Below are 23591 nucleotides of genomic sequence, written 5' to 3'. Positions count from 1 at the left end.
CTTAACAGTTTAGGCTTCTCAGTATCTCTGGACACAGTTAGGATCAGGAGACGTTACCTACCCGAGAGTTTTGGGATGCAGCACATTCTGCACAAAACCCACAACCCACAGAATCCTAACAAGGATTTAAACTGAGAGGAAAAACTTTTACAAAGTTGTATCACAGAGTGTTTTTCACTGCCAAGACAGAAAAAAAACAATTCAGCCAACAGAGGGAACAGGGAGACAACATAAACAGGTGTTTCCTTGAAAACTTCAGTATGGTTAGTAATAGTACAGGAAATGGATCTCCAGAGGCCACAAATCATTAGCATCTCTAATGCATTTGCAAATTCCTACTGTGCAAAATCAGCCTGTAAAAAAAGGCCATTTCTAATAAGTGCCTTGTCTGGTTTCCTACACCATTTAATTTCAGATGAATTTTATGAGAACTCTGCTACATATTTTACCTCCCATCTGGTTCAGATTTGACAATGAAATATTTCTGTGTCCCACCCTGTTCTTTTTAAAGCTCCCAAACCAGATGTCTCCAGCACAAAATGACTGCAGCAGGTCATACCACATTCTTCAGCAAGCTGTGCCAGGCCTACTACCCCCCGCAGACAATTCCAGGTAATGTAAAATTGGGTTATTTACCCCCTAGAAGAATGAAACAAACAAACAAATTCAGTGCCTTTAAGGCACTGTGTGAAAAGGCTGATTAAAATGTACTGTGTTTTATTCCTCCAAAAGGTTTTATCTTGACGAAGCAGTATTTCTGAAAGCTAAACACTTTAACAATTGCAGCATGGGTTGATTTTTTCTGTTGGCTTGATTCCAGAACACATTTTTGCAACTTCTGCTGTGATAATAGGCACATAGGCAGGTGTTCTAACATTGTACTACAGGGTGGGTAGCATTTCTAGGAAGTTTACAAATTTTGCAGTGGCATATATTTCACATAAGGAGGATGCTCTTGAAGATGTCTTGTACCAGCTCTTGTACCAATTTCAACAAAGAATGTGTTCATTTGTTAGCAGTTTTACAGGGCAGCTCCATCTAGCAGAAGATGCTTCCTTGTGTAAGTAAACAATGAGTTGCTGAAAGGTCAGAATGACACCTTTTATCCTTTTCTGCAGATACAAATGGCCCTTTTGCAATATAAAGGAATCTGTATGGATGCTGAGGTTGCTTCTGTTCTAGAAAAAAATGATGGAATGCTAATGTGCCTTTAAACTGGACAAATACTTCCTACATGCATATATTTGACAGTTTTTCATGCAAATCCAACAAGACAGAAAAAAGCTTGCACTAGTTCACAACAGGAAAATATTTCATAGAAAGGCATCGCCCAAGAAAGCCTACTTACAGAGCCTTTCAAATCTAAAATGCTATAGTAGCAAGTAAAACCTGCTGTAATACTTCTTCGGACAAAAGTTAAACTTGCAGACGCTGCCATAATCAAGGCAAAGCAGGAAGTTATAAAAAGATTGTTAGCTGCTTCCACAAGAATCCCTTTTTAATGTTGCACTTGAAAGGGCATATATATTCCCAGATTTTTTCACAGCTTTTGTCCCTGTCCAGCAAAATGTTTAAATATAGGCTTAAATTTAAGTATATGAGTAGTCTCATTGGAAACTCCATCAGTATATACCATATGATCATATTCTTTGCTTGATGGAGGCACTTTATTAGGCCAATGCAACAACCATGGGAAAAGAAAGGAGTTAGTTAGGAGTCAGGAAATAAATGCAAGTTAAAACCACAGAAAAGAGCTAAAGGGCATGAGAACCAGTAGAATCCTTCCTGCTAATGACATGAGAAAGGAGGAACTCCACCAGCTTACCTGTTTATGCCAAATTAAATAGGCTTGAGTAGAAGTCACAAATACTACCCTTCTGCCTGTAGAATGAATTTTTTAATAAAAGAATTCTAGAAGCATGATATACTTGCGATTGCACAATGCTATTTTAGAGTAATTTATCAGAAAACAAATAAATGACTATCATTTTTGTAATAGTATTACTCACCTTCCCCTTTCAACTGCCAGGGCATCTATTTCATCAAAGAAAAGAACTGAAGGAGACACTGCTCTGGCTTTCCTAAATATCTAGAACAACAACAATGAAACGTTCAGTTTTAAGGGATGGAATTTTTTTTTTTTTTTTTTTTTAAAACAGAACGCTATCACTCTCTGCACACTCCAAAAGCTAAAGAACATCACAGAACAGACATAAGCCTTGCAGTCATTTTTAAAAACCAGACCTTTCAGTAGTTATCTATGACACTGCATGACACAGGCTTATAGGGAAAGTTGTACTGGATCCTGAATTTGACATGCATCACTAGGCCAGGGTGGGAGGAGGATAAACAGCACAGAATGTCCCTTTCTTTTTTCTTAAAAACTCAAACTGCAGGCGGTTTTCTTGGAAAGTTTAAAGGTATCCTTATAAGCACAAAAGAATTTGAATACCAAAAAAGCTTAACGTATAACACTGTGTACAGTTAGCACCTTCTCACCTCTCTCACTGCTCGTTCGGACTCACCAACATATTTGTTCATTAGCTCAGGTCCCTGCAAAAAAAAAAAAAAAAAAAAAGTTTATTACATTTATATACTAAATGGCTGAGACAATTTACCAATGCTACCTTACTGATACTCTGTTAGGAGGATTTTTGATAATTTCTCACTTGCAAAAGTCTTATTTGTGCATTTTTCAGCTTACCTTCTACCTATCCTCTTTTCTACCATTTGACATACAACTTTGCATACAAGTGACTACGCTTGTAGTCCTTTTATCATAATACCTACCTAATAGTTTTTGAGAAACAGAATTAACAAAAAACAAACAAAAGAAACACTTTGGGGTTACTGGAAGTTGCTGGCTCAACAACAGCAACAAGGGGGGCTGTAATTCAGCCAAAAAGATGAATTACAGATAAGCATTAATTTGTGCACTCAACAGGCATCCTATCCATCCAGGCACCAAAACAACAACCTAAACCCACAGTTAAAAGCACTTCTTTGAATTTGACAGATTTCAGGTTCAGAAGGAAGAAGCTGCCGTAACAGCACACCTGAAACACATCCATAACGTGCCATATCACCATCAAGAAAGCTGTCTCATGTCTCAGCTCATTCACATTCATTCCCCTCTCTACCGAGAGGGCCAAGCACAATTATAGTGCCAGCTACTGCAGTGCCTGCTTATACTCACAGCCCTGTCCACTAGGAACAAACCTGAGACCACAGGGTCAGTATTCAAGTTTTAAAACAAGTATTTACAATTACAAAAATTGAAACAATGGAGAATTCTCAGAGCATTTTCTGTTCTGCTAAATCCTGCAGGATAGGCTGCTAAAAAAATGCTTCTTAATGGGACCAAGAGTCTCATGGGATTGGTAACGACGCATTGAGTTCAGCCTGGTTTACATCAGCCTTGACCTACGGCCACTACCAATGATGATTACCTGCTGCCCTGAATGAAATGAGCCAGCGGCTTCAGCCTATTTTCCAGGGAACAGATGTCCTCACAATTTCACCGGCAGAAATGACATCCTACTTCACAGTCTATAAATTGAACAACCTTCCTACGCTTCAGTGCTTTGAGTACCTTCAGATAAAGCTCTGAGCAGAATAGTAAGGAAGCTGTAATCAACGGTTATGCTAGAATTAACTTGTATTGGAAGACATACATTTATACGTTGGCACTGAAAGAGGTGCTGATACAACCTCTCTTTGAAGGGGACCATCTGGAATTATGACCTAGATCAGTAAAATGTAGATTCATCACTCTAAAAATGCAGGACACTGTTTTTCCAGACTCCCCTTTCATACTCATTTTCAGCCTTGCAGTAACAGTGTACTGACTTTATCTTGACATTGGCACCATTGGAAAGCACGTGTGCATTGTTTAGGAAACAGTGTATACCCTAAAATGAAAAGCATAAGTTATCTGATATCAGCAAAGCATCCACGTTATAGCACTATATATGTTATGGCACCATGCATTACCCAAAGGAACAGGTGAGATACAACAGTAGCCAGACCCACTCTACCACACAGGTAAGACCAATTGGGTAAGGGACAAAAGAAGAGTAACATGTGCCTTGCCCATAGGAAAGAGAAATGATACAATTAGCACTGCTTCCCTTCATCAACATCCACCCCTAAAACAACTGGTGCAGTTGCTAAAGTGTCACCTGCAGGCTTTCAAAGTTTAAAAATTTGAGGCTGTTGATGAAGAACTCAGGAAAGAAAAAGAGGGGGAGAAAAAAAAAGAGCACGTGAGAGAGAACAAGGAGGCCTTTCCCTATTCGTTGTGGACACCAAACACGAGAAGCGTGCAGCAGTTTGTGCAGAATAGGCTTGTAGTTCAAAGAGACGGCATCCAGCTGCTCTGGGCCCTTGCTGTTCATCATGTTCATTGCAGATGAGGAATCTGACAGCATGGGTCTAACAAATCCATAAGCAACTAGAGAGCAGTTTTCCCTTTCTGTCTTGCTTTTCGTTAAACCAAGCCGATACACTGAGAAACCTCTGCAGACTCTGCCCACAATTACAGATTTCTTTTACTAACTTTTTCTTGGAACCTGCAGACCTTCTCTTTCACGCCCTTATTCTCACAAGTAATCTTCATTCACATCAGTATTCTCATTGAAGCCAACATTATACACATCAGTGCCAGTACTGCACTCTTCTAGTATGACAGACAACATCAAATAGTCCAACATTTTCTCTTCATTTGTCTGAGCAAAAAATACTTAAAACCAAAACTACTCTCTTAGAGCTTTCAGGTACAATATAATTTCAGATGCTTGAAGTTTTATTTTTAATTAAGCATTAAAATACGATCAAGGCAACATCAAAGCAACAAATACTGTTTAAAATGCTTCCAAAGGGAACTATTTTGAATGCAAGGCTTTGCTGTAAGCTTTGACATGAAGTTTTTTCCCATTTTGCTCTTCATTAAGCAGGAACACCATGTGAAAGAGCAGCATTATTAATGATCTGTGCCTCTTCATGGAGAATTTTCATGAAAGCTGATTTTAAGCAGCTCTCATAGTTCACCTCTCATAAACAATACCAAAACAGCCATTCAGAACCAAGGTCTTTATTACAAGTGGCCTGGACTCCTATTATACCTGGCAATAAAGGAAAAGATTCCAAAAGAAGAGAAAGAACTCACAGAAGAAGAAGAATTGGTAAACATTTTGTCTAATGCAAACACATAAAACCACAACACAAAAGCTAGAAATGTTCAAAGATGCTTGGTAGAGAAACTGAACTGGGTAAGCTCTGGTCCAACACAAGCTGAAGCTCTGCCTTACTCTGTCTGAAAATGGGTATGTCTTTGAGATTGGTCGTAGCTCTTTTAAAGACACATCTTCTCTATCACAAGCAGTCTACAGGCCATTTGTCACACAGCCACCTGCTGATAGCTGAGCATCATTCCCAATTTTCACAAAGCTTATCTTCTCTTTTTACAAAGTTTGCTTAGAGCTTGGTGGCCACTCAAGAAATACTGGGAGTTCTTTTGTATTTCTACGCTTTTCCAATGCTTTAAAAACAAAGGACATGAACTGCACTTGGTCAGCAAAGTGACAATTGTTAAAACACCATTTTTGGCCTGGAGGTAATCATAATGATTCATTTAAAATTTGCCTACAGCTGTTGATATGCTGACCAAGATGTCCTAGCAACAAATGGTAGGGTTTAATGAGGCATAGCTCAATTCTGTTCTGCAACAAGCAATCTTCCATATGAAGGGATGTGAAGAAACAAAACCTGTTCCTTCTGGCCATTTGCACAATGACTCCAAAAGCAGCAAAAGATTTGGAGGAGGAAGTTGGCAGGAGTAGTTGTAGCTTAGCCATGCATATAAGCACACACCATTTGTGAGTTACAATCCAGACTAATAGTATAAAATCTGCCAATTCAGGCACACTCTACACTGCTGAAATATCCAGAGTTTTGTTTACTCAGCCTCAAAGTAGAGATAACTTCCATGTATGCTCTGTTTAAAGAATATCCCATCCTCGTTTACAAGAGACATTCCCCTTCTATCATGAAACCTTCCACTTACTTATAGTCTGGGTTGTTTGTGGGTTTTTCTCCTATATTGATTTCTTTTAAAAAAGGAGAAAAAATAGAAAATTCCTTACATTCAAAATATGATCAGAATAAGCTCTTGAAAGAGTAACTGCACAAAAGATAAAAACTCTGTGCACAGCCTTCAACATGAGATAAGCTTATGTACACATCGTTATGACATAAGTTCTCAAAGAGCTTTTAAATTGCAAGAGCAAAATCTGGTACCCCTGAAATTTTTCTAATCAATGCTTAGGTCCACTTGGGGATTTCTTCCACCTAAAATACTGGGGAACCGACTTCCAACTGATATGAAACTTAGTCAGTGACTTCCCTCTATACATAATTTTTTTACTGTTTGACAATCAGTGAAGTCATCTATGTATACTTGTTGAGCCAGATGGACACTGCTCCAAATTTCACCAACACGCAGCTCTGTCTATTGGGTTCTAAAATACAGCCATAAACGGACGTGAAAGTTCTGGGCTCTAACACACTGAACTATGTTAACTATGGAGTATGATTCATATTTTTTAAAAACCCACAGAATCAGAGAATTTATATCATATCCTACAGATTACTCTGCAATACACAATACACAATTCCTTCTTTGTCATGCTCAAAGAAGAAATGATCAAACAGACATTAAAATATCAGTCATATAACTAATATTTAATTTCAAATGAAGTATCTAGAAACTGAGATCCTTACCACAAACCTCAAAAAAAGGGGGAAAAGAAAAAAAAGATGTCTGGATGCCAAAATAAGTTTTCAACTTTTCAAAATGAGTACCTACAGCAAGGTTCATTTGCCCACATTCAGACATCTGCATCTGAGTTAGACATTCACACTAACTGATTTGGACAGACAGACATCTAGCTTGCAGATGCAATCCACCTCACTCTGATGTGCTAATTTCTCATCAGACTGCATGAGTGTAGACAACCAGCTCAGACGAGTGAAGCTGGACCCCACCCCTTACCACGACAGCTTTCATGGAGTTAAAACCTCTATTTCAGCTCATTTCTTTTCTCAGTCCCACAACAGTGCCAGTCAAGTGAGCTAATTTACTGTCACAATGCTAGCTGATTTGTACAGAACTCAGAAATTAATTAGATGTGTGTGTGTGTGTGGGGGGGGGGTTCTTCCTCTAATCTCAACAGCAAATCTCAACTACCCCATCCATACCACAATCAAACCAAAATAACATATCACTCAGGAGGGCTACAGGAAAGAGAGGTAGCAAGAGAAATAATAAGACTTCCTTTCTTTTAACAGTAAGGCTATTTCTAACGCAGAGGTTGTGCATGAATTATTTTGTAATTGGTTAAGCTACATAGAAAAAAACATTTGCTCATAAAATGCACTATATTTGCTTGTTAAGAATAAAGCCTGGTTCTTCATTTTTAATGTTGCTGAATGATTTAATCTGCATCATTCACAGATTCTAAGCAGCATTTAAACCTCAGGCTCAGTACAGTTTCACCATTTTAATCGCTTCCTCTCCCTCTGACCTGCTTTCTAAAGGACCTTAAAATAAACCTGTTGACACCTGTCTGGTGTTTTAAAAACTTAAATTTAAACAGGTGCTTGTAGGTTCCAAAGTATCCAGGGGAGTAGGTTGGCAAAAATTGGAAACTGCAGTCCATGCAACTAAGTTTATAAAAGCAGTGTAATTAAATTGCTCAAAGCAAATACAATCTCCATTTTTCTTTATCAACATGACTCAGAATTGACTTGCTTCCCTTTTGCTGTGACTAATAAACTTCAGTGACAATCTTTCAAGGCTTCTTTATGTAATACAGAAGCCAATATTTGTAGTGCTGAGTGAACTCACCATAAACATTGAATTAAATTGACTGCATGCACCAGTGCATCCAGAGAGGGCCCTGCTCAGCACTCAGGCATAACCACCACTCACATTTATCAGGATTTTGCGTGCTTAAGAAGTGCTGCGCAAGCACAGGCACGGCACTAGTAAGTCAGAGGTGAAATTCTATCATAACAAACAGAGCTGAAGCAGATCTAGCAGATAACCCATCCCACTCACTCTCCTTATCCACAAAGAAAGCCCTTCACAAATCATTCCTATTTGTCATGGATTTTCAGCACCCGTTCTTATTCATGACCACATTTAGCCATGGTGCCAGCTTTCAAGCTGAAAGGCTGCCATCCACTACTCCACCTCGAACCAGGCTTGATACAATCAGGGCAGGATGCAAGTGGGATCAAAAAATGATCCATCAAGATGACACAAAATTACCACCCATGCCACAAACCATATTCAGCTGCCAACGTTTCACCACTCCAGCAACACCCGATTCCATGATTGCTGCTTTTGCCATGTCCTCATTGCTGACAAACCCTGGGCAACTTTAACAGAGAGAGAAACTAGGTGCTAATAAGAACCAGTCTTGAAAAGTAACTGAAAAGGGATAAAGAAACAAAGGGGATTACTTTCTGGGTGCATATTCATTTGGGGGGAAATTTATGGTAAGACTGCATAAATGTCTTTCTTTATTTTTAGTTGAGTGAAACATATTTAAGCCTTTGCATTAAGAGAGTTCATTAAATTATCTCAAGTTGCTATCTCTTGTGGAAAACGTTATTTAAACATCAGGCATTTTTCAAAACACAGGGCATGTTAGTTTCATTATCTGCTAATTAAATAATGTGTTACTGTAAATCTTCTTTTTTGTTGGTTTTATCAAATGTTTGCCAGAGTTTCTCATAAAACCACAATGCTTCTTCATTTTTAACCTTAAAAACAATTTTTACTCAGTTAGTCACCGCCTCAAAACTTTCTGATTTCATGCTTCTGCTCACAAACATAGCTTAAGAAGAGCTTGCTGAAATCCCTGTCAGAAGGCTAAAATATCTTCCAAAAATTCAGTGACAGCTCTTCACAAAGCAAAGCAGACGGCCTTTCCAAGCCTCGTTAATCTGTTTTAACTGCCGCAGCCAAGAACTGAAGGGAAAAGCAGAGGAAACTTCAATTGGAAAATATTTTGACGTAATTGACCCAGATGACAAACTAAACTTAAGCACATGTCAGGCACGGGGAGTGGTACAAAAGCATCTGCAGGGTGATATAGGAAGTTAAATCAAGCCAAAGTGAAATCAGAGCTCTGAGAACAGTGTGTATTTTTGTAATTACTGCTAATTGAAAAAGAAAAGAAAGATTCTTTCAGCCCAAGCTCTTAAGTAACAGAAAATAAAATGTCAGGAATATTTTCTAACAAAATTCTTCTCCATAGTTTGAGCTCCTAATCCATATAAAATATTCAAATATTTTAGAGCAGTATAGTATACATCATTAGTACTGTTGGTTTGTTCAGTGTTAATGTACTTCAACACTTCTTGCCACCGTTTTTTTAAATACTGCTTTCATGCTTCATCATGTTTACAATACTCTGTGTGTCTCACTTAGAGAGCTGAATTCCAAAGGGTTTATCTTTTCAAGATCTAAGTTTTCCGAAAAATTAAGCTGTGTTTTGTCACTGTCACTGAGTTAGTTTTCGCTTTGTTTTGATTTTAAACAGACAACTAGACAAATACTGCTTTCTAATAAGAAAGCAATGAGCAGCTAGAGAAGAACCAAATCTTCTAAAACCCTTTACAAGTATATAGAAGTTGCATAGTTTTTCTTGTTACTTATTTTGTAAATTCAGGTAATCTGCTTGTAGGACAGAAAATGGAACTCAAAGTCCACTGTTCATGTAGCCCTGAGCAAAAGACTCCTTAAGGTAGTAGAAACTCACCCTCTAATTTTAGCAGGTTTGGAATAAGTATGAGGATACCACCAGCAACACACAGCCCCTCCAGTCTGCCTCATCCCAGGCATATGAGCAACTCAAAGGGCAAAAGGATTATTCAGCCCCCATGACCCTTATGGCACTGTCAGCTACAGGGCCCCTTAGCACAGAGTGATGAAACTTATCCAGAGGAAATTCCATGGTACCTACCAGGTTTACAGCATAAGAAAAGATTCCCATGTTCATTCTGAAAAAGGTTAAAAACAAAAAAGCCAATGGTTTTCTTAATTGCTAGTAAGGTTAATTACCTAGATACCATAATAATGAGAGAAAAAATCCACACAGATTCTCTGCAAGTTGCTTCACAGAAATCCAACAGAAAATCCATGAAGAAAAGTAATATTCATTAGATTTTTAACACAAATCAATGATACAGGATTTCCTAAAAAAAAAAAAAAAAATCCAAAAGAGTAGTAATAAATCTGAACAAATTAAGATGCAAGACAAATGCAGGTATAAGTATTATTTTTGTTACCAACCTATGCAATATAGCAAGATACAAGACATTTCCTCCAAAAATATTCTTATTATATCACTACAAAATCTTAGCAGTCTAATCAACATACGTCTCAAAAAAGCATCCAAAGTCCTGACCTGCCCATCCTGACCCTAAGTGCAGGAACTGTCAGAACAGGACAGAAAGGTAGCCACCAAGCAAACTGTCAAAAGAGGGAACACACCCCACAGAAACAGGGCTTTCATTTTCTTTGTGTTCAATTTCAGAAAAACTAGATGGCATCAAAAGCAAAAATGTCGCAGAGACAGCTGTACATAACAGAGCTGTCATCAGCGTGGCAGAAGTTGAAAATTATATCCTGTATCCTATTAATATTTATAAGCCCAATATCTGTATATAAATTTTCTTTTTCCATTGGTAACAGAAATGCATAAAATACATTTCTGAGGAAAAGCTTTTGGTCCTGCGCAAGAAGAGCATGGAGAAGTACAAAAGTGCATACAAAGTTGAGAGAAATAAGAACTCAACCAGATCAAAAAGCGCTGATAAAGCAAGACTGATGTTCAAACACCGAAGAAAGAAAAAGAAAAATCCTAATTCATTTGTTCACATAGTCTTATACTTGCTCATGTCCACAACTGCAAAACACTGAAAACTCTCCAAGAAGATAAGAACTACTAATTTATCTTTTTGTAACAGAGGTTTTTTGGTGGAAAAAAAGAATCAAGATGTCCACTAAAACCCTGAGGAGCATCAAGAGCTACAAGAGATTTAGAAAGGGGCAGTGGGAGGGAACAGGAAGGGCTATCCCCTGGAAAGTAGCTGACAACCTCCTCCCCAATAAATTTAGCAGATACATTGTATGAAGGAGACAAACAGTCAAGTGAAGAAACAGAAACGAACAATTCCTTCAGGAATTATACGTAAAATTGCTTTGTTAGAAACAAACAAACAAACAAAAAAATCTTTTCTCTGGAAAAGCAAAAGGTCACCAGTCTTGGTAAAAATACAACTATAAAAAGTTTTGGCCAAATATCAAACAGTATGTACACAGATGGGTCAAACATCATAACAATAACCCTTCAAACTTCACAATAGATTTCAAGAGAGAACAACATGCAACGTCAAACATCTGTTATCACATTATTCCTTCAGCTCTTCTGCCCAGAAACTGCATCTAGACTTTGCCTATCTTCCACACCATACTATAGACATGTCAGACATATGTTTAAGGCTGCACCATTTGGCCAGGCCTCCTACAGCACTATGACAGCCAGCCTTTCCAAAGATATATGGAAATGACACATTTGAACAGATTCCTTATAGACTAGCAGAAATACCTTATTTAACAGTGAGCTGGGCAAACTGAAGAGACATTGCACAGACCCATCTGGAAAAGCAGTGCCAAGCTTTTCTGGTTCCAGGCTGGGGCAGGGAGGTACTGATTGCACCTGAGCAGTGCAGCTGATTTACACATGTAGAATACATTCATCACTTATCAAATAGAGTGGGACTTACTGTGTCCATGCATATTAAATGTACTGTGCACCCACAGTAAGCCCATCTTCCAAAAAAATCACTGGACCAAATAAGTGCTGCAGATAATGTACTCAGTTTCTTCTCAGGTTTCAGACACACAGGAGACAGCCGGAATCCAGCAGCAGGCGCCCACAGCCAGAGCAATTCCTTCTGTCTGTAGTCCACTCCTGAGAAGGACCCCACAACCCTGAGCCACCTTAATTATACTGAAAGAGTATACATATTCTACAGCATGTATGGCAGACACTTTTCATCAAGATCATTTATTTGGGGCAAGAGAGACTGGAAGAAGCAAGTCCGTAAAGTAAATTATCGAGAAACGCACTTCTGTTTCAAGAAGCCTGGTATCACTTACAGGAACAGCCTTTTGAGACATAATGAACAGAAAGGGAAAATTAACAGGACTACAAGCTGCAGAAAAAGATCCCTCTCTTTTTGAAAAATTCATCATATTCATCTACTTTGGATTTATTGCAGGAGTACATGGAGTAGAGATGAATTCAAGCCTGTTGTGCTTTAAAAAGCACTACAAGCAATGATGTTTAACACATTTAATACATGATGGATGTTGCCTTTTCTGTCCAGGAAGCAAATGCAAAGTTAGGGAAAGTGGGCTCTGTTCCCTTCCTGGAGTCAACATATCCATGGCTGGATATACTCCAGAGAAGCACCTCTTGGAACATCTGTACATTGAATATTTGGGCAGTTCCAGGCCAAGGTACTTAAACTGACAGAGAATAAAAGGCAGTTTCCCCAAGCCAGCCATTTCTGTTGCAGTTGTCAATAACAATGTTTTTTGCACCATTAGAAAATCCATAGTGAAGAAATGCTGCATTACTATATAAAAGTACTTTCATACTGGTGTATTTCCTGGATAACTCACACCCAACATGACCCCAAATGGAAAAGGTGGTTTGTGTTAATGTTAATGAAGTGCATGTTAGCCATTTTTACTGATGCAGTTAGATTAATGAATACATGATAGCAAACACAATCATTATTAACTTTTTTCTTTCTTTTTCCTTTTTTTTCTTTTCTTTTTTTTCTTTCTTTCTTTCTTTTTTTTTTTTTATACTACTGCTTTTGTTCCTGTCCTTTCAGGCATCAATGCTTTGGGCAAAACAAAGAAGGAATGTTTTCCTGAGCAGTGCAGGAGGAAAAGGTTACCTTGTTTACCAGTAACTCTGGAGTACAAAGAACTACTTTGTTTGTAAGGAAGAGGCAGTAAGGCTAGTGTTTCTTAAGGGCAGAGGTTTCCAAGGCTCCTCTTGTTGACATGATTGCGACCCAGAGGCATGGCTTTAATACCAGGAAGCAAAGGCAATGAAGGGCTGCTGGCTTCAGGGTCAGCGCAAGTGCCTCAGCTTCCTGAGAGGACAGAGTCCAGAGCTACACCAACAGTGTCACTGAAAGGACAGGCAGAGAAGGAAGCTGCATAGAAAGCACTACCACGGAGAGCTCTGCGAGTAAAGAGATGGTCAATAGAAAAGTGTACGTGACCTCACTGTCAAGGAGGAGGCACTTTTAAAACAAAAACACTTAAAAAAATGTTTTTTCTTGCACTTCATTAACACATTAACACAGCTGCAAGCCTACCTCATACGGAATCACTCTACTATCTTCTTTTTTTGTTCCTATGTGTTGAAGCTCAATATTATTAAACTTCTATTCATGCATTTTCCATATGCCCCGCAGTAATCAATTACAATGATTCATAGGAAGAGAATTCCAAAATATTTCTTTATTTAAAGTGTTTCTTAATGTTGAGAGAACATCCCACTTATCCAAGAGTACTCCAGGTATGTTATTTTGCAACCTTTCTAGAAACTGATGAAATAGAATGATTTCCCCTGAAAACAGGCTACCACAGCAAGAAAATCCTGTAATGAAATATCAATATTAAGATAAAGAAAGTGACTTTCCTGAGGAATGAAAAGGAATATAAGAGAGGAGACAATAACATTCCCATGCAATCAGTTCTTACAGTAAGAACAGGTACCCACTATCCAATCTCAGTTGATTTCATTTCTAATGCTTTAAGAATTTTGCTGTTTTCATTTTAAGAAACATTTCAAATAATTCTGAACATTCAGATTTTTCACTAAAAGAAAGCATTTAGATGCTACTAAATAGCTTACCCATCCATTCAACATGTTATTTCTGTGCTCTGATTTAAAAAAAAAAAAAAAAAAGATACATACACACACACAGAGGAAGAAAACACTGGTCCTTTTCATTATAAAACACAAACCTTGCTTCAGATTTACAAGATGTTTACTGTAGTACAAATAATGATCAGAAACACTAAGAGCCACTGGATTCTAGCACTGGCAATTGGCAAACTGTCCTCAGCCAGTTGTTACCCTGGAAATAAGAAAATGCAAGAATAAATGGCCTACCTTCACTGCCAAGAAGTTGAGACCACTTTCATGAGCCAAAGCTTTTGCTATCATTGTTTTAGAGCATCCAGGAGGTCCATAGAGCAGCACACCTTTTGGTGGCTGAATCCCCATTCGGATGAAGGAGTCGGGATGTTTGAGTGGCCATTCAACTGCCTGTTTCAATTTCAGCTTGACATCTTCTAGTCCTCCTATGTCTGACCAAGATACCTGCAAAGCAGACCATTTTGCTAAATTCAGACAACAGAGCAATGTAGAATGTGTCTCGGTTCTTTCATGAAGTTTTTCTTTTTTAATGAGTCATTTCTTCAAAAAGGCTTTTAAACAAGAAGACTCATTTTATGCTGGGGTAAATAAAATACTTTGTATCTACTTCAAAGATCAATAACAAAATACAGAAAAAAACAATAAAACAACAAAATATCATATAGGCAACAACACTTTCTGTGATCATTAGTGTAATCTTAACTTCTCTTCTACATGCTGCTGATGTAGAATTTGTAAATTACTTTGATGTCTTCCTTGAAGAAAAGAACCATATGAGTTCAGGAAGGTTTTATTTAGAACCAACACAGTAAGGCCCTGACCCTAGTTGTATAATCCTCTTAAGCTGAATAGGACTAAATATGAGGATTTTTTAGGGGCTCTATCACTTTCCAATACTACCACTCCTGTTCAAGACTTGGGCACTGCAGATTTGACAAGAAGCTTAAAAATAAACAAACCACCAAAGAGACAAATATCTACAGGAAAAAAATTAACATTCAAAACCAATCGCAGTTAAGTTTGTTCTGTTAAAGACATGAGACAGGCTCGAACTGATACATCCTATTCAAAATAGCAGACAGATCTAAAACCTGCTATACTTTTTCTTGCACAATTTTAAACAAGCCTAAGAATTTTCCCCACATCTCCCCAGCCTGTTCTTTGTTCTGTCAGCATCCTTTCCAATCCACGTTAAATATTAAACACATCAAAAGGCACCTGCATCAATTGACCTTCTGCCTTAAGACACTCTTCCAAAAATTTTTTAGATATAAATCACACTTCAACTCAGAAAAGTCAGATAGATTTGAAACACAAGCAGAACATCACCAAGACCTAACATATCAGCCTTACTCCTGACTTTGAAAATTATTGTCCCTCCTGGCACTTCTCCATTTCTATTTCCCTGGTATCAGAACACTGACTGGAAACTAAAAGGAGAGAGCTGCTGAATGAGGCAATTCAGACTATTATTGAAGAGGAAGAAAATTTGTACGTGGTGCTCGGTACAAGCAAATTGTAAACCAAATAAAACTTCTCATCAATTGTCAGTCTTTGACATAGAAGAAAAGATAACGGAGAGTAAACACAAAAGATGAACCCTCATTGGTCAACCACTCCTAAGAGTTAGAGTTTAAAGGCTAATTGGAAGGTGAGGAGTTGCTGATCCGCTGCCAGCAGTACATGTTGTCTCTCACATTAGGAATATGTCACAGGAACTCCAGAAAAAAATCTTTCTATTTTTCTTAGTGACCAACCACTTCTGGTTCTTAAATAAATAATTACTTTATAAGGCTGAGGAAGTACAAAATACGTAGGGCTGATAGCCATTGCCTGCTAAGAAAGCTCTGAGGGCAGAGGGATCTGCCAAAGGCAGAATTCTTTTACAGGAGGGGGAAAAAAAAAAAAAAAAACACCACAAATTCAGTAAAGGTCAGAGCAAAGAGAGGCCTGAATCACACAAAGCAGAGGAACCCAACAGCAGAAGGAGGAAAGGTTTTAGCAGTGGCATTACCAAGCAACATACCAGTTCTGGTAACTTGTAAGCCAGCTTCTGAAGCCTGCGAATACACCTTTCTGAAGCACTGTTTCAAAGTAGTATCAAAAAAAAAAAAAAATTTCTGTTCCATAATTCAAGCACAAATCCAAACCAATCAGATTAAAGGAATGGTAGCACACAGATGAAAAGGGCTGAGAGCATGTCTCTTGTTTTGAAATGAAACTGTTCATTTGAATTCAGCAAAAACAGCTCAGTGAGAAACTTCACAACACGCTGGAAGGGAAGAGGGAAACAGGAGGACAAATTCTTATCATCTAACCAAGCTGGGTATCTTCGGCTCACAACACACTCAAAAGAGACAGAGAGACACCACCATAGGGCAATTCAACCACGATCTGAACACTCTTTCGGAAGTTGGGCATATGGTTTCTCAACCAGTTTCTCCCTCTTTCCTTTAGAGGCGATGAGATGTCTAAGTTAGGCATCTCAGTTAAGTGCCTAAAGTTAGAAAGTATCCTTCTGTTCTGCTTTATTTTTCAGAATACTGAAACACGTTTGCAGAATTTTAATTACCATGACTCGAACAGAATCCAAGCAACAATGGTATTAAAAGTAAAAATAGCAAATAAAACACTACATTCACTTGCTGGTCAAGTTCTAAACAAAATATTTTTCTCCTTTTAAAAGTATATAGATAAGTGGGAAAGTCAGCCCACTAACAGTAAAACACTCAAAAGTAAGAATTTGTTCAGATTTATACAAGCCAGTATGTGTTTGGAAGAACTCAGCGGATTGTTCTTGCATCCCGCAGTAACTTCCTGCCTGTGATTAACACAAATGAGAGTCCACATATTAGAAAAAGCTGCACATCTTTACCTGCATATGAACAGAAAGGAAAGGCCTTGCAACATATGCAATGAAGTGTGATATTCTGTCACTGTGGAAATGGTTTAAAAGACTAGCCTTAGGGCTGAGCTTACAGATACAAAGACAGTGCTCTGCTTCAGTATGTAAGACACCAAGATTTCATTACGGCCATAATCTTTAGCTCTCCCCAGGTTAACAGAGCTCAGAGTATGATGCAGAACAGTAACTCTCCAGAGGCTGTTAAGCAGCAGCAATAAAGAAATAAAGCAGACGTGCAAAGGATGTCTCGTCCAGAACCTTTTGGCTGCAAAGACACAGATCTGAGTGTTCAATTACAGCAAAGGGAGTGAAGCGGGTAAGCAGTCTACAAAAATTTCAGAAAGACCCATAGGAGAGGGAGGAACAGCAACTATAGTGCAACTCTCCAAACAACTGCAGTATTAGCTTCCTGATTTACAATGTGCATCTCCTAAATCCCTGTAGCAAAAAAGCAGCCTGTTAGAAAGGTTGTAACACATAGCAAAGTTCAAGACAGGTTCTGTAAAAATGGAGTACAAGATACTACAGCGCACCTAGGATACATGCATTTTGCATTTGCCTTGCTCACAACCCACGCACAAGGCGCAAGTGGCTGCCCAAAGGAATGCAGAAATGCAGAACACAAAAAGCGTGCCATGGCACCTCCACCTACAACAGCTTCTCTCCCCCTGCATCAGCCTCACTTTCTGCCCACCTTCCCAAACTCACTTAATTTTGGCTCCTTTCCTCATCAATAATTTTGAATGTGCTTGGAATATGAAAAGAGCTCAAGACATGTCGAAGACATTTTTTTCATTATCCATATAATGTGGGTGATTGCCATGGGTCTTACAAGCACAAGGCAACACAACACATGTTGTGAATCAGCTAAAGACTGCGTTAATAAAAAAATAATAACTAGCTTGTCATAGAGTACTTTTCAGAAGCAGACTGCAAAGTATTCTATAAAGGTTATCAAATATCCTGAGACACCATGAAATAAAGTGACTTGTACAAGACCACCCAACCAACTCACTTCTCATAAAGCTTCTTCTTGTGCTTTAGCTACTACCCCAAGTATATGCACAACAGAGTAACTTTTTCCAGGTTTTAAATTAAAAAAAGACAACAGAACAAAACAGAGCAATTTAGCTCACTAGCCTCCTAAACTGAGAAGCAGTTAGTTCTAAAATCCAAGATCTAAAAACTGAAGAAAGATTTGAACACTAAGTTTTCTGTACTAAGTTTTCCTACTCACAGTTCTGCAGAATTCAGAGAGCAATCTCCGTATTGACTAAACAATTTGGAGTTCATGATACAACAGATAATTATTTTCCTTCAGCGATAAGAGGCAATACCAGCCTCAAAAAAACATAAATGACAAAGGTGTCAAGATAAGAAGGGAAGGAGTACTTCAAGAAAATTCTTTTACTTGTGGCTTTATTTATAAGTTACTTTGTTTACACTCTTTTCATTCAATTTACACATGGCAACTTCAAAACAGTGAAGTATGAAAAAACCCACCATCTGAAAAATACAAAGTTAAAAATCACATAAGTCTCAGCTTAATTCAGCCTGTACATTTATGATCAGTTTCATGGCCCAGAAGTTGCATCCACACTAAGTGAGCTGCCAATTGAATAATGTATCTGCAATAAACAGCAAAAAGATGGTATTATTAATGTATTTCAGACTTTCGTCTTCTATTTGGAAAAATTCCTATAGCTGATTATCTATCTCATGCTTATTTTTAGCAAGGGTGTTTTAGATGACCAACAGTGTTACAGTCAGTATACCCACAAAATTACCTGTCCAGTTGGATAGCTCCTGGGGCAGGGGGAGCAGGCAGGGAAAAGCCTATGCTTACAGACAGAAAGTATCTGGAGATTAATCAATACAAGACAATTACACAAACTAATGGGCATGCAGATACATTAGCCAGAAAAGAAAAAAAAAAAATCAAAAAAAAGTTTCAGGAATCCAGCTTTCCTCAGGCAACCTGTCTGGTTCATGCTATCTTTTTCTTTTTTTTCCTCAACCATAACTTTTATATTTTAATAAGAATGCAATAAATGGTGTAAGTAAGGCAGTTTTTGTTGGTGTAAGTTACTGCAGAGCACATAAGTAACATATCGCAATACACCATGGCCAACAGCCAACTAATAAAGTATTGAATGGAAAAGTGGCCCAAGTCCATGAACTATAAGCGCCATTGAAAGAGGGGAAAAGTAGTAAAGAGGAAGAACTTATTATAGAAATTGCAATTAATATTAGTACCAGTTCTGTGACAAGCAAGTAATTTTAAAGGTTTCCCAACAGATGTTGGGGGAGTAGACATTGAGGCGTAACATCATCAAAGTGTTCTAGGAGACAGTCTCAGTGACACAAGATGATGGGACAAATTACTTGCCCAGCGATTGCATTCATTTGGCTTCTCAGACATCGGGTTTGTAGTCAAACCCAGTACTTCAGCATCCAGTTAACCTCAAATGTTAGCGCAATCAATAAAGCATGCAGCTTTAACCACAGCAGTTAAACATGCAACTTTAACCAGAGAAGCAAAACTGAATCTGTAAAATTAGATTAAGACATAGCTAAAAATTAGTATTAGAATCACGCAACATAAAATGTTGCGTACCCTTCTTAAAAAAAAGTATCCAGGGAATTAGAAACTGCATTACATTTTCTGCTACAATCCATGTTCCAAACAACAAATCAACCATGTAAATTCTCTGGATAACAGCACATTAAATGCCAAGGACTGGCACTCGGACAACAACAAACATGAAAATAAGACATATTTATTTGCTAACAAACACTGAACTACACTAACTGAGGTTTAATAGCAGCAATCATAAATGGATTTTTTCAGTCCTTTTTGCTTGTACATGTCTATATACCACACAGTAGCCAATTTTTTTTTAAATGGCTAAACCATGAGAAAGTACATGAAAGAGTTTCAGATGTTCACAAGTGTTCCTGTATCACATCCCAAGCCTCCAGCACGCAGCCCTAAGCAGGGGGCTGTGGTCCGGGTTCCTTTTGCTTGCTTCCTCAGCACCCCCATCCCGGCTATCCAGCTGCAGCCTCAGCAATACCAAGCACTTACCATGATCCCATGGACTTGGGCTGACTTATGGCACCTCCCCATCTCAAATATAAATGGCAATGGAGTAATTAGCTTTGGTGGGTTACAACACTGGAGTCCTTACACTGCTCTGACTTTCATGGACAGCTGTGACGGGTATTACCAGATATTCAGGCTGCTTCTGAACATTCATAAGTGGCTTAGTTTTTGGAGGCAGGCAGTTCTGCAGCCCAAAATAACGGTTAAATTGAGCTTCGGTACCCTCCTTGGTAGGTGATATGGGAGGGCACACTTTTTGAATAAATCTGTTGTATACCGTGCTTACCTTCCACTTCAAACTCACCACAGGCAACAAGCAGTTGGCCTGAAATTCATGATATCTTCACGGAATATGCATCATTTTGTAAAAACACAGGTCCTGCTAGCATAAAAGGAATCTGTGCTATGTTCTTGCTACCTTCCCATCAATAAAGGAATGAATTTCAGTAGTATTCCAGTGACATAGCTGATGTTTAAAAAAATAAAAACAAGTGACATACGAGGATGCCACTGGCAGGAAGGTTTAGTGGACAACACTAGCCTGAATAGTAGGTAGACCTGGATTCAATTCCCTATCACAGATTTCCTGCAGGATCTTGAGCAAGTCAGTTATACATGTCTATATTACACTGTTCAGCAGCACTCCACCTAACTCCAAACGGGCTGGTACATCTAAAAGGCCCAGCACAGTGATAATGACATGAGTCCAAGAACCAGTAGCACAATAAACAACAAGAGAATTAGTAATTCTGATTCTCAGCACAACTAATTAGCCTTGGTGGATATTGATGCCACTATACCATTTCCAGGAAAAGCTGTCTGGGGGCCAACCCAGGTATTTCCACCCAGCACTTAACCGCTCAGTGCAAACTTTTAACAAGCCAAGTGTGACATCCGAGCTGACTGTACACAGGATCCTGTTCACAGGTTTTATTTCTCATTGCTATAGCTTGGGAATAGGGTTTATAATTGTGCAAGCTAATTCCCTGATGACTCGTCTTTGTGCAATGAGATGTGAATGCTTTCTTCTAGGGGTTAGGGAGGTTGGGGAGCTGGCACAACTGCTTGCAGAGTGAAGATTTACTAAGATTAAATGCAACATTTCTTTTTCCAACTTTTCTTAAACCAGATCAGTTCCCCAGTCCAGTTTATGTTATGCCTCCATGAACTACTGCAATACATAACTGGGGGGGTAAGTGGTACTTACCAGTGGAACAGGTAAGTGAGGTAAACATGACTGAAGCTGGCACTTTCAAAAGAATTGTTCACGTAATGACAGTTCCTGACGTGATCACTGCTCAGCAATGATAACCTGCCTGCAGTATCTAATCCTGCCCTCAGTTAAAACTGTGTAATCTCACTGAAGACATCCAGGTCACAACAGAATGAACTGCATGCTTTACATAAAATCACACCAATCAGTCTCTTCACAGCTTTCTTTCAATACACTTTCATTAAAAACGCTAACATTTGGTTTCTGCTTGAATTTGTGTCTGCTTTGCAAAAGGCTCCAACTTAAACAGCTACTCAGCTTCTGTCCTGAGCAGCCATTTTAAGCTTTTTACTCCATTAACCCACTCAACACCTACAACTACAGACCAGGAGATATGCTCCTGCACTACCAACTCTTTTTAAAGCATTAAGAATTTAAGTTTTTGTAACTGGGTCTTCAGAATTATAAATAAAGAAGTATGTAAACAAAAAAAGATGATGCACAACACTTCTTAGCAACTTGAGACTTTCACTTTAGAAAGGGAATCTTTTTTGGTGGGGTGCTTCAATGACCAACCACAACTCTTAATGTGGCTCTAACAATGTTGCTAGTGTACTGCAGAAAACAACTTACTTTTGGCACATCAACTGCCACCTCCCTCATGGCGCTGGGCCTGACATCATTCATCCCCTGCAGGAAGTCATTGAAAGCAATCATCACTGACCCTGCCACCTCGTTATCTAGTAGGTTAGCTCTTTTTCCCAGTGCTCTCCGCAGTGCGTACAAACCTATTAAAACAAAAAACATAAGAACATGTAGACTTCATCCTGTTTCCCAAAAACACCAGGAGTACAACATAAAAGCACACTGCAGCACTGGAAAGGAAATTATATTCAAAAGAATCTTTCAGTGCCAGGCCCTAATTACGTCAAAGAACATACAGGATATTTCTGAGGAGAGAGCAAGAAAAAGGGGATTTCATGACCACAGACAGAATATAAACTGAATCAGCTCCAAAATACAGAAAGAAACAGCCTTATCCCTGTATTCCCTGAAATGAGGCTAATAGGAGAAATACAGCAAATGTCTATAAAGTGATCTAATCATATTTTTAAACCACACGGAGGGAAGAGGGATAGCAAATATCTGAAGCAGGTGTTAAATCAATTCATGTAAGACATTTGCAACCTTGCCCATTCCTCTATGATTAGGACTGTGTTTTCCAATTTGCTCTTATAAAGATGCAACTGATGAGATTTCTGTTACTTTCACTGGGACACTACTTTGCTATCTAATAAGATGCCAGATACCAACATTCTTGTTGATATGCAACAAACATTCCCTGCTTTTTATATTGCTTTTTAACACTGTGAACAGCTCTTCTTTCCTTTCAGCGATCACACTTTTCAAACATATACAGGCAGACATTCTGCCTTCTCTTTTGTTTGGCAAAATCACTCACATACAATACCTATAAATTTTAATACTAATTCCTAGCTTCCCCCTATAATTCAATCCTTCAAAAGCTTCAGAAGTCCCACCCATTCGCACATTAATATATCAGTACTGTTCTGGCAGGACTAAACTGCCATCTGTAAGTTCCCATGCCTTCCACAAAAAAAGGAACTATAGTCCCAGCCATCTAAGATGCCCAGAAGCATCATGGTTTTCCCACTGTAACATTATTCCTTTTAAGGCCTAATATAATTTGGATATAATTCTATTTCCAACCTTGTTCTATGAACTGAAACTTAAATATGTGATTTTGGATATTAATACACTGTGAGTATAATCCTATATACTATATATATCCTATATCCTGAACACACACATGCTCAGATACCATGCACACATGCAGATATGTAATATAATCTGTCATGTTTTACAAAAAATGAGGCAGTTACTATGATACCAGTTTGTCATGCATGACCATTAAAGGACAAATATTCATTAAAAGCTTTCTATATTTAACCAAACAAAACATCAATTACTGCTACATGAAAGCACAATGAAAACAGACATGGTGTTAACTTCCAGTGGTTTACTGTCTTTTTCTATAGAGGCACTTGTAGATGCAAACATACAAAGTTTCTGACAATGACAGGAATTCTGCATTTCCTACAATATATACAATGTGTGAAGAGATACAATATCTCCCCAGTGAACCGGTACAGCTGGTGTCTCTCCATAAACTGCCTATTACGACAGAGTCTGAGCACCTGCATTCAATACTCAGGCTCTTAATACAATAATGAAAAAAAGGTTTGTAATTCATGTTTCCCCCTGTGCAGAACATCCAGAACTAATAAGATATATAAATAA

At 38.4% G+C, this 23591-nt stretch overlaps 1 protein-coding gene across 1 annotated transcript in view; it reads right to left on the bottom strand.

Annotated features, from left to right (window-relative positions):
• Nucleotides 1-23591, bottom strand: part of AFG2A (AFG2 AAA ATPase homolog A) — a 205782-nt gene that overhangs the window by 154546 nt on the left and 27645 nt on the right. Inside the window, exons 10-13 of the mRNA XM_067297025.1 lie at nt 21903-22057; nt 14280-14489; nt 2500-2553; nt 2010-2089 (exon numbers count right to left, since the gene is read on the bottom strand). Of these exons, the coding sequence (XP_067153126.1) occupies nt 2010-2089; nt 2500-2553; nt 14280-14489; nt 21903-22057 (499 nt within the window). The remainder of the gene's footprint in view (nt 1-2009; nt 2090-2499; nt 2554-14279; nt 14490-21902; nt 22058-23591) is intronic.

This window comes from Apteryx mantelli, chromosome 5 (genome assembly GCF_036417845.1).
Source record: "Apteryx mantelli isolate bAptMan1 chromosome 5, bAptMan1.hap1, whole genome shotgun sequence".
NCBI classification, from domain to species: Eukaryota; Metazoa; Chordata; class Aves; order Apterygiformes; family Apterygidae; genus Apteryx; species Apteryx mantelli.
The sequence above is the reverse complement of the archived record's forward strand: the minus strand, read 5'-3'. Positions and strand labels throughout refer to the sequence as shown.